The 10,873-nt window shown below is 40.3% G+C and overlaps 1 protein-coding gene across 1 annotated transcript in view; it reads left to right on the top strand.

The window, feature by feature from the left end:
- Positions 1 to 510: 510 nt before the first annotated feature.
- The window catches only part of LOC101852739 (Golgi apparatus protein 1), a gene marked incomplete in the record, with an annotated part of 47,933 nt that continues 37,570 nt past the window's right edge, over positions 511 to 10,873 (top strand). The window contains 7 exon segments of the mRNA XM_013089565.2: positions 511 to 737; positions 5,472 to 5,909; positions 6,604 to 6,636; positions 7,088 to 7,174; positions 7,904 to 8,125; positions 9,180 to 9,422; positions 10,645 to 10,846. Coding sequence (XP_012945019.1) covers positions 5,535 to 5,909; positions 6,604 to 6,636; positions 7,088 to 7,174; positions 7,904 to 8,125; positions 9,180 to 9,422; positions 10,645 to 10,846 — 1,162 coding nt within the window.

Here is a 10,873-nt window from a genome sequence, read left to right as displayed (position 1 = left end):
GGGGGGTGTATGTTAAGAAGAAGAAGAAGAAGCCGAAGAAGAGGAAGAATTAGAAGAAGAAGATTTATTTCGACAATTTGCAAAGACAAAAATGAGCTTTCTTGGTTCTCATTATTTAAAAAAACCCAAAACAGCCATCGTCATCAGAATATAAACTTTGGCTAATATAATACGTTAATCAAAATAGGCCAAACAAATCTGTAAAACTTGACGTAAGCACGCTATACACGTGTAAGACCAAGGTACGGAATTTTCTCGGGCTCACCAAGGCTAAAACTTGACCCTGAAATCAAAGATCATCCATGTGCCAAGGATGCGTTCAGTAACTTCTACTTTAGCTTTTGCTTCCTCTTCGCTTTCAGAGTTACCGCTTTTTAAGCGCTCGTGTTTGCTTTCTTATTTTGCTTTGCCATTGAAATTGCCATTGCACCACACAGTTTGTTTTTCAATTTAGCATGAGTTGGCTTTAGGCTTGAAAGAGGCTCTAAGGCCAGTTAATTAGCTTACGCCAAGAGCGAAGATGAATAGGCTACACATTGACAACCTTTTGCTACTATTGGAACAAAACGTTCTAGGTCTGGGTCTATGCATAAGCCTGTCGCCAAGCGACGAGTTCTTGTTCGCTAAAGAGCCGACATGGAATCAAAGGAAGGGGCATAACTGACTGTGACATCCGCTGTGAGGAGGAGTAACACGTCAAAACTTTGGGATCATCTTGCGAATGTGGTAGGTGTCAGGTTAGTGGTTCCTCAATCATTGAATTTTCCCCCTTTAGTCAATGTCTTTTTTCTTGTGAACACCTTACAGTATGCAATACCTTTTCGGTAACCCCCTTTTCGTGCCCTTTGCAAACAACGGTAAAAGCTGCAATATCTAAATCTAGATCTACGGTATATAACATTTCGAACTGTACTGTTTACAGTTGTTACAACAGCCACAGGACAGGCGATGCTCGCTCTGTTCTGGGTGATATTATACTTTAGCACGTTAAATTCCCAAAGCTTAATCTTGATCTTATATTGTTCAGTCATTCCGTATCGAGCGACCACCCCAACAGATACAATTAAAAAAGAGACGACCCTGACCCAACCCCGAACCCTACCCCTACCCTTACGTCTCCTACCCTTACGCCTTACGTCTACCCTACCCCTACCCCTAACTCTACCCCTATCCTTACCCCAAACCCTAACCCTAACCCTAATCCTAACTCCAACCCTTTATTTCTACTCAGTATAGTGGTAACTCGATATATGGAATTCCTCCCGTTCAGTCACATGACTGGCGACTAAAGTTTTGTATCCAGATCACTTTTATCTTGTGAAGTAATTTTTCAATGTTGCATTCAATATAAGAACATGATTCTTTATTTTCCCCCGAGGTAGCGCCACTGACTCCATGTCTTTAGGCCGTTCCCAAAGGGATGAAATTTCTCATTCAAGCACAGTAGAATTGTAAATGGGCTGATTCATCATGTCACGCTCATAACTGTGCCTGATCTACAACAGGGAACTGCTGCTTTTTCTTTCCTAATCTTTACTATTGTCATTTTCCTCTACTTCTTTTGTATGTTAGTCACTCTCTTGTGACCTGCTATTTCCGGGGTGCCTTGATAGTCGAAGCAGACCTTGTGCTGTTGAAGCTAGAGAGGTGAGCAGAGTAAGTCTGATTCCCTGTAAAGACTTCTCTCTGTTGACACCCACCCCTTGGTGCTCATATGACCTTTTATGCAGTTGCGAGCGCCGTAAAATCCTCCACTATAAAAAAACAACAAACTATAAAATTCTTTTTTAAAAAATCCTCTCCTCCCCCACGGTTTTGTGCGGTTGTGCTGTCATTTTTACCCAATCCACTGTCTGTTGAGCACGGATGTCCCAAACACGCCGGGGTGTGGTGTGGATGACGAATGTACGCATGATGTGTTTAACACAGCTGTTATCTGAATAAACCATGATTTACACGAATACTGAGAGACTGAAGGAAATCAAGGGAAGTATCTGTGACAGTAATTTTGCTAAACGCGCAAATTGCCTTATTTTGTCGATTTTATCTTGATTTTTAGAAAAACATTGAAAGGGGCTGATTTGTACCATATTTCATTCAATTTTCCATCTTAGTGACAGTGCAGAGGTTCTTGTCAACCTCTGAAAAATTTGACACTTGGTTCCTGTTAGATAAGTTTCTCTTCTCGACCATTATAATGAAAAAAGTACCGATGAAAGGGTAGAAGGATGGATAATGCGTGTGCCTTGTTCGATGTCAAAGAAAAAAAAAAGGAAGAGAGTGATGCCGTTATAGCCTGAAGACACTGCTCTCTTGTAAATGTCAGACCGTGCTCATGACAACGGACAATGTAACCAACTAGCAATGACCACGAAAAACCTTTTTTTGCCAGAAAGTGTTTGCACATAGATGCATTTATTTTGTAGCTTAATCTTCACAGAGCATGGAACTTTTTGAATATTTGAAATCCATCAATAAACAAAAAAGTTACGGATTTTTTAATGAATTAATTTTTTGGTACACTTTTATATAATGAAAACCCCCCAAAATATGGGACGTTCTTTGATGAGTTTTGAGACAATGTTCGTCATAACTCGTTCATTTCTCGGAGTATTTAAAAGAAACTTGGGAACCCAGTACATTTTCTAGTGCAGAATCTAGTCCTGCTTTCAGATTTTTCATAGCTATCCTATTTTTTGAGTAATGAAGACGTTTATAGGTAAAAATGTGGCGGTTTTCGCTGCGTTTTGAGACAATATATTTTTGTCATAGTTCGCCTATTTCTTGGAATATGTAAATGAAACTTGGCAGTCTAGTACATTTTTTAATGGAGAATCTAGTCATGCATTCAGGTTTTTAATATCTGTCATACTTTTTGAGTTGTAAAGACATTAACAGGTATAAAAGTGGCGTTCTTTACAGATTTACAAAGATTATCAGTCCTATGTTCTCCCAAAGTCATGATATTTGAATGAAACTAGGCAACATAAAAGGTTCCTCCTTGCCAAGCAATGCTCTGGATCAATTTGTTACAAAAATGTAAGTAAAGAGCTGGATTTATTAGTCTAATAAATCCAGTTCTGTACTAGTAAAAGCATGCATACTTTGTAATAGAAAATAAGATCGTCTCAGTGTATCCTTTGTTGGACAGTGTCCTATTGTGTGGTAGATTGAGATGCGTTCAGATAATATATAGTTAACAAGTCATGGGAATATTTCGCATGTGTAGGCTACAACTCATACAATAAATGTAACATATTTACACCCCCCCCCCCTTCTCTCTCTCTCTCTCTCTCTCTCTCTCTCTCTCTCTCTCTCTCTCTCTCTCTCTCTCTCTCTCTCTCTCTCTCTCTCACGCGCGCACACACACACACACATGCATGCGCGCGCACTCACGCACGCACGCACGCACGCACGCACGCGTGAACGATAACAATATACTGTATAAACGGGACTATCTTCCCAGACAGGACTAAATAAGTACCATACTCTTTAATAACAATCTTATTAATGCCTCACTTTTCCAAACAGAGCATACAGGACGAGTCCAAGTGTGTGCTTTCCCAAGAGGGGGGAATAGGCTTTCATAACGCAAACACACAATGCCATACCACTTCTCAAGATGTTTGCTTTTCTGTTTCTATTCTTCTGTCGTGCAATCAAGCAAATAAAAATGACTACATCTATTGTATTGTGACTAAAATGCAACAAAAACGCAAGTTATCAAGGCCCCCGTTTAGTTTTCAAGTATCCTCCCCCCCCTTTCCAGTTCACATAAGCGGGGCCTCGTTTGTAGCGCCAGAGGCGACCGATGGCTGATGACGTCACTCAGTGGAAATTTCCCAGCCGCCGGTCGTTCACCCAGCACGCGCAAATGGCAATGCCGCTTTTTCCCTCAGTTACTCCCACATTTTTAAAGATTACGTGAAAACCGCTTAACACAGAAGCTTGAAATTTTAAGGGAATAAAGAAAAATGGTGTTCAACCCATCAGTCAGTTCGACAAATCACAGCTCCGAAAAATCTTCAAAGCGCACCACATCAACCACTTTCGCAAACATTTTCGACTGCTTCTAGGATGGGTACAATGTTGTCAAACTGCATACTACGAGATTGACCTCTTTTCTGATTGGCTGCCAAGTTTCATTCATATCCATTCTCGAGAAGCGGCGTGAGAGCGAGTTGAAGACAACAACCTTTGCCTTAGTGCGTCCCACGAAACACCCCCGCTGCGGGGGCCAAAAATCGGCAGAACAAAACGCGCTCGGTGGGCATTGCTAAACCAACACTGGTCAGAGCTCACCACCCTCTACCCTTATATATATGTAACCACTTCCTGATCCATCCTCTTCCCGTTTAAACAGCCTCACATGCACACATGACAAATACACATACATGTTTGCAACCACAAGCATAATGCACACACCACATGGCTTAATGCAACACCACACTGTCTGTCTTCGATCTCACCCCACCATCCAGCGCCCACCCTTACATACTAGATTCATGGAAGTTCTCGCATCTTACGCACACTACAGGTAATATATTGATGTTGCATCTTTGAAACCAGCAGGGTGTGTATCACAGTATGCGTGGTTGAACCTGGTGGGATCATGTAGCCTGATTCTCTCAATGATAATGGGTGTGTTCAAAAGTGTTTCTTCCCTTGCATGGGACGATTTGAATTCAAGACAATTGTGAGAAAAAATATGATTGACCTGAGCTTTTTAAGATGAGCTGTTCAAGACATTCGTGCGGATGTTTGAGATAAACAGTGTCGCCAATATATAAAAAAGTAGGGGGTTAAGACAGGGAATGGCATATTGTTTGAACTTTTCTTGAATTTGAGTTTTGCGTTTGTTCAAGATATCTGTGCCCTGCTCTACTTATTAAAAAAGTAGTTCTACCCATTTGCAGCTTTGTAAATTAAGAAAAATAATAATAAAAGTTGGGGATTGGGATGAGGGTATTCAGGAAAGCTGACTTCAGCGTGGGTTTCTTCAAATTTGAGGTGCTGTCTATTTAGGTGGGTGCACCCTGAGAGAAGGCAAATTTATATATAGTATAGTGGGCTATCTGGCTTGTTTCTGTCATCATGGAACTAAATGTGGCGTCGGTGGCCTAGTTGTTAGGCTCTCGGACTCGCAACCGTAAGGTCGTGGGTTCGAATCCCGTCAGGGGCCCAACGTTGTGTCCTTTGGGAAAGGCACTTTACACAAATTTCCCTCACTTCACCCAGGTAGGAATTTAGTGTTTGAGCGCTTAATCAGCTGCTTGCACTGTATGCTTCCCGGGAAGCTGAGAATGTTTCGGAGTGTTCAATGGTCTGCTGGGGTAATAACATAGTGTAAAGCGCATAGAGCTTGCTGTTGAGCGGGGATATGTACTATACAAATGCTATTTATTTATTATTATTTATTATTTATGGTGACATCCTCAGGTTAAAAAAATTTTCTCTGCTCTTGCTTTCAGGTCATTGTAGACATTGACAAGAGGCATTGGCTTGGAGACTTTCATGCGAGAGAAAAAACAAACATGTTTAGAACAACGGTGGCCATTGCTTCCTGTTTGGTGGTCCTCTTGTGTCACAGTGATGCGGAGCTCACGAGAGTAAAAAGAGCTACACTGCACAAAGCGGACAAACATGATGACAGTGACGATATGGTGCGAGCTCCCAAATTACCTTTGAAGAGTGGTTTGGCAGCGGGGGCTTTGGATGGAACCCCTAAGTTAAAATTTGGCACTGAAAACCAGGCTGCACCTAAGCATGCTGCTGATTCCGGGAAAGAAAAGCCACAGATCCGACTTGAAGACACAGTAGAATGTGCTGATGATGTGAAGAGATTCTGCTCCGACAGAATGCAGAGCAACAACTTTATGATCCTTGACTGCTTGCAAGACAGTCAGAAGGTGAAATCACTAGTTGTTCATGTTGACTTTTACCTTTCATTCAGACATTCTGAATAGAAGTTTGCAGTAATAGTATCTTGTTCAATAACAACATATCATATAAGTTAGAAATTTTGTATAGTTTTTCAAGATATTTGAAGCTTCGACTTTCATGTTGCATATAACCAGTGCACGTCAGAACTCTGGTATTGCTTTGGAATGTTTTGAAAAAAAAATCTGGGTTTAGAGTTCTTACACTTACAGCTTTAAATATGGAAACAGCCGAAATAGAAGTGAAACAAGACATCATCACATTGTCTAAATACAAAATCATAATGTCCCTGTCCAATTCCAGTGGGTATCAGCATCTTGAAGTTTGGTATTTTTTTCTGGTTTCTTTTATCTCTGGTCAAGGGTTTTTGGTTTCAGTTGTACCTTTTCTTTTTTGAAAAACAAAATGGAAGGTTTAATGTACATGTAAGGCATAGTAAAGACTTATGGATAGTTGATAAAGAAGTGATCATCTATAACAAAGGAAGTCATAGAAAAGAAGTGAGTGTTTTATATGGGACTGCGTCAATGTATTAAACATTTTTAAGTTGTCAGACCCAATTAGATGTATTTGCTATAAAAAAGACAACTAGAATGAAATCTTCGTTACAAAACTGTTCACTGCAGCACTTTAATTTGATTTTTCTTTTCTTTTTTCTTTCAGACCCATGATAAAGTTTCAGAAAACTGCCACCATGTAAGTATGGTCTACCATTTTCACACAAAAGTAACATGCATGTTGTTTTTAAGCAAGCCTTTCGGTATAGAATAATATACACTGAATGTGCTTGGAAAGTCGGGTAAAATTTTGTACACACGTTACAGTAGAAGAAGATGGTGATGAAGAAAAATAAGACAAAAAGACAGGTCACTTAAAATAGATCAAAAGTTTTTATGGTTGCTTGTGCTTGGAAACCAATGATAATATTATAATAATTACACTTCAAGTTATGTACTAAAAAGCAGGGATAAAAAGGGGTGTGCTTAAAGGTGATTGAAAGACACCACCGGTATTCTACTTCTTTAATGTTGTTTGTTTCTGTTTTGCAAAAACACCTTCCACTAAATCAAATATCTGTTTCGATGTGATTTCTTTTCCTCATAGAGATAGATAATAACTTTACCCTTTGTTGCTTGTCTTCCCGCAGTTTTTGTGGAACTACAAAGTCAACCTTACTAAGGACATCAGATTTGACACGGCCTCAGAAGAAGCCTGCAAAGCCGAGCTGTCAAGGGTAAGAGACCATTAGATTTCTTTTGGACATAAAATATACATTCCAGTGAACATTCCAGTGAACACAATCATTTTTAGCACATCTTTCAGTGTCGGTCACATGAGGTGATTTTTTTTCCATATGGTGTAAGTGCAACTTTTTGTTAAATGTTTGAGTCCTTGTGCAGCTTTACCCGTTTTTGATTTTAATGAGATTTGAAACTGTTTTTGTTTGTTTGTGTCTAATAGTGGTATAAAAATGTTATAGATATAAGACTATAGTAGTTAATAGCTTGCAAATAGATGCTGACTGGAATAAAATAAGAAAAATACCGTTCTTTTCTTCGTAGATCCTTCTTGTTCATTGAGTGGATCGGAAAGGCATATGTTTGTCAACAGCAAAAATTAGCCAAAATAAATCATGAAGTATGGATAGGGCACATTCTTAATGAGTGTTATCGAATAAAAGATTGGACAATATTGTACTGGTTTCAACAGCTGTTTTAAAATCTTAGGGTAATTTGTCAGGTCCGATCTCTAATTCCACATTCACGGATAAAACTGGGCCTGGAGGGTGAAGAGCTATGAAAACTTTGTACAACACATTTCCAAAAGTGCCCCATTGTGGATTCAAAGCTGGGTCATCCGCAGCTAGATGTGAGTTGATCTGAGCTATTTGAGTGCTTTTTTTAAAGACCACTGTAAGTAATGGGTCTCTGTATTTCTTTTCTTCTGTAACATCTCTCCTCAGATAAGTGAATGCAATTACCTGCCAAGAGGGCAAGGCCAAGTCATCCCATGTCTCATTGAACATTACGATGAGATTGAGACCTCATCATGTCAGAGTTACATCAACAAAATGGCCACCATTATCTTCAGCGATTTTCGTTTCATGGCACCTTTTGTTTCTGACTGTAATGAAGACATCGCCAAATATCATTGTGGACGACTGGAGCCATCAGAGGAAGATGATGTGAGTGGGGTTTTTTTGTTTGTTGATTGGTTTTGTACAGTGTGCTCAGCTTTTAATTAAATCGCGTGAAATACAACTGGTCATCAACTAATGTTTAAATGCTGTCCTGGCTCTATTGAAAGTTTCCATTTAAACTATGAAGGCTCTCCTTTTTAAAATTTGTATGTCACTCTCTCATAGCACCTTTAAAGTGGGTGGTTGGCGGATGCTCTGGTATGGTTTGCTTCTTCTTTCCTATCAAACATCCATCGTCTTTATCTCCCCTCCTTCTTTTTTGTGTTTGTTACTCTCTTGTAACACCTCTAATCTTCGGCACTTATAAGACGGTATTGTGTTTCAAGTGCCGTAAAACACTTACTAACCCCCCAGGGGGGTGTTACTTACTGAAGTGTCTTTAGGCCATTTCCAAAGGGGGACATTAACCATGTTCTTGTGCTCAGTAAAATTGTAATTGTAAATTGTCTGATTCATCAATGTCATGCTCACAACTGTGCCTGAACTGCAACAGGGAACTGCTGCCTTTTCTTTCCTAATCCTTACTATCCGTCATTTTTCCTCTACTTCTTTTGTATGTTTGTCACACTCTTGTGACCCGCTATTTCTGGGGTGCTTTGATAGTTGAAGCAGACTTTGTGCTGTTGAAGCTAGAGAGATAAGCAGAGCAAGTCTGATTCCCTGTAAGGACTACTCTGTTGACATCCACCCCTTGGCGCTCATATGACCTTATGCAGTTGCTAGCGCAGAAGAACCTCTACTAAAACAAAAACAAAAAACACCTTTAAAATCTTCAGTACCTATGGGATTTAATTGTGTTGCAAGTGCTGTAAAACTCTCAATTCCTCCCCCCCCCCCCCCAAACAAACAAAAAACAAAAGAAAAAAACAACTAAAAACAAAGCAAAATCAACAACAAACAAGCAAAAAAACCCAACAAAAACAAACGAACAAACACAAAAAAGCAACCCCCCCCCCCCCCCCCCCCCCAAAACCAAAAAAACCAAAACAAAACAAACCTGACATGAAACTTTACTGTGATTCTACTCTTTTATCTACAGAGCCCCCACTCTCAGGGTCATGTGGTGGCCTGCCTGAACAAGAAAGATGATTTGCAGACCAAGTGCAAGACAGCCCTGCTGAAGGTGGCGGAGATCCAGGCGGACGACTACCATCTGGACAGGCCTCTCTACTACGCCTGTAAGGCTGACCGCGAGGTGCTGTGTGCGACCACGGTGGCCGGGTCTGGCCAGGTGTTCAAGTGTCTCTACAACCACATGGGAGACAAACTGATGTCCAAGAAGGTTGGTGGCTGCGCTTTTGTGCACTCGGATGATAATGACCCCCGCTGGGCAGTGCAACTGACTGAAGTGTCTTTAGGCCGTTCCCAAAGGGGGGACATATTAACATGTTCTTATGCTCAGTAAAACTGTAATTGAGCTGATCCATTAATGTCATGCTCCTAACTGTGCCTGAACTGCGTGCAGGGAACTGCTGCTTTTTCTTTCCTCATCCTTACTATCATAATTTTTCCTATACTTCTTTTGTATGTTTTTCACTCTCTTGTGACCCGCTAATTCCGGGGTTGCTTGATAGTCGAAGCAGACTTTGTGCTGTTGAAGCTAGAGAGGTGAGTAGAGTAAGCCTGATTCCCTGTACGGACTTCTCTGTTGTCATCCACCCCTTGGCACTCATATGACCGTATGCAGTTGCGAGCGCAGAAAAACCTCTACTACTAAAACTATAAAACAATAATGATATTGTTCTTCTGGGTTCCATACTTGATCTGTTACGACTGAAAGTCTGACGTTTGAATTTGTGGAGGATTGCTTTTTTTTTTTTTTTTTGTTGTTGCTTTTCCTAAAATATCTCTTCTCAACCTGGTATCGTAACAGGGGATCAAGTGCTCTGCTTTTGACATTACCTGTGTTGTGTCTTGTGTGGCATTATTGTCCAAAAACGGCGATTAAGTAAGTAAAACCCATTGAACATGTGTGAACATGTCCCAGTGTCTCAATGGAGAACTTATGAAAATGGGTGGTTGGTGGGTGCTCTGGTGTGGTTGGTTTGCTCCTTCTATCCCATCATACAAATATCGTCCTGATCACTCCTTCTTTTTTGTGTTTGTTTCTCTGTTGTAACGACTCTAATCTTCAGCACTTTATGATCTAATTGTGTGTTGCAAGTGCTATAAAACGCTTACTAAAGCAAAGTTACGGGATGATCGTTAGTTTATGTATGTTATGATGATTTCATTCCAGTAATGAGAGAAGTTTAAGGAATAAATATTATTGTATTCCAAGAATGAAGCTTGAAAAGTAACATTATTAGATGTTATTTATGTCTATTATGATGATTTTTATTAGCATTTTACAAAAAAAGCTTGAAGACCAAACCGAATATTTTCAATTTTGAGTGCGACTTGTATTTTTTAAAGTGTATGTGATGATGATGTTAATGATGATGATGATGATGATGATGATGATGATGATGATGATGATGATGATGATGATAATGTGATTCCAGTGCAGAGTAAAGCTTGAGGAGCGCCAGCAGCTCATTGCGGAAGACGTGAAAGCGGACAAGTCCTTCTACGAGTCCTGCAAGAAGGACATAAAGGAGAACGGCTGCGCCAAGAAGCGGGACATTAAGAACCACCCGGATGAGCTGGAGGAGGACCTCAACCGTTCCAATATCCTGCTGTGTCTTGAGCAGGCGCAGAACAATGGTCAGTTTGTGTGGGTGTGTGTGTGTG

The sequence above is a fragment of the Aplysia californica genome, unplaced genomic scaffold (genome assembly GCF_000002075.1).
Source record: "Aplysia californica isolate F4 #8 unplaced genomic scaffold, AplCal3.0 scaffold00985, whole genome shotgun sequence".
Taxonomy (NCBI): domain Eukaryota; kingdom Metazoa; phylum Mollusca; class Gastropoda; order Aplysiida; family Aplysiidae; genus Aplysia; species Aplysia californica.
Note: the sequence above shows the minus strand (reverse complement) of the source record. Positions and strands in the feature narration are given on the sequence as shown.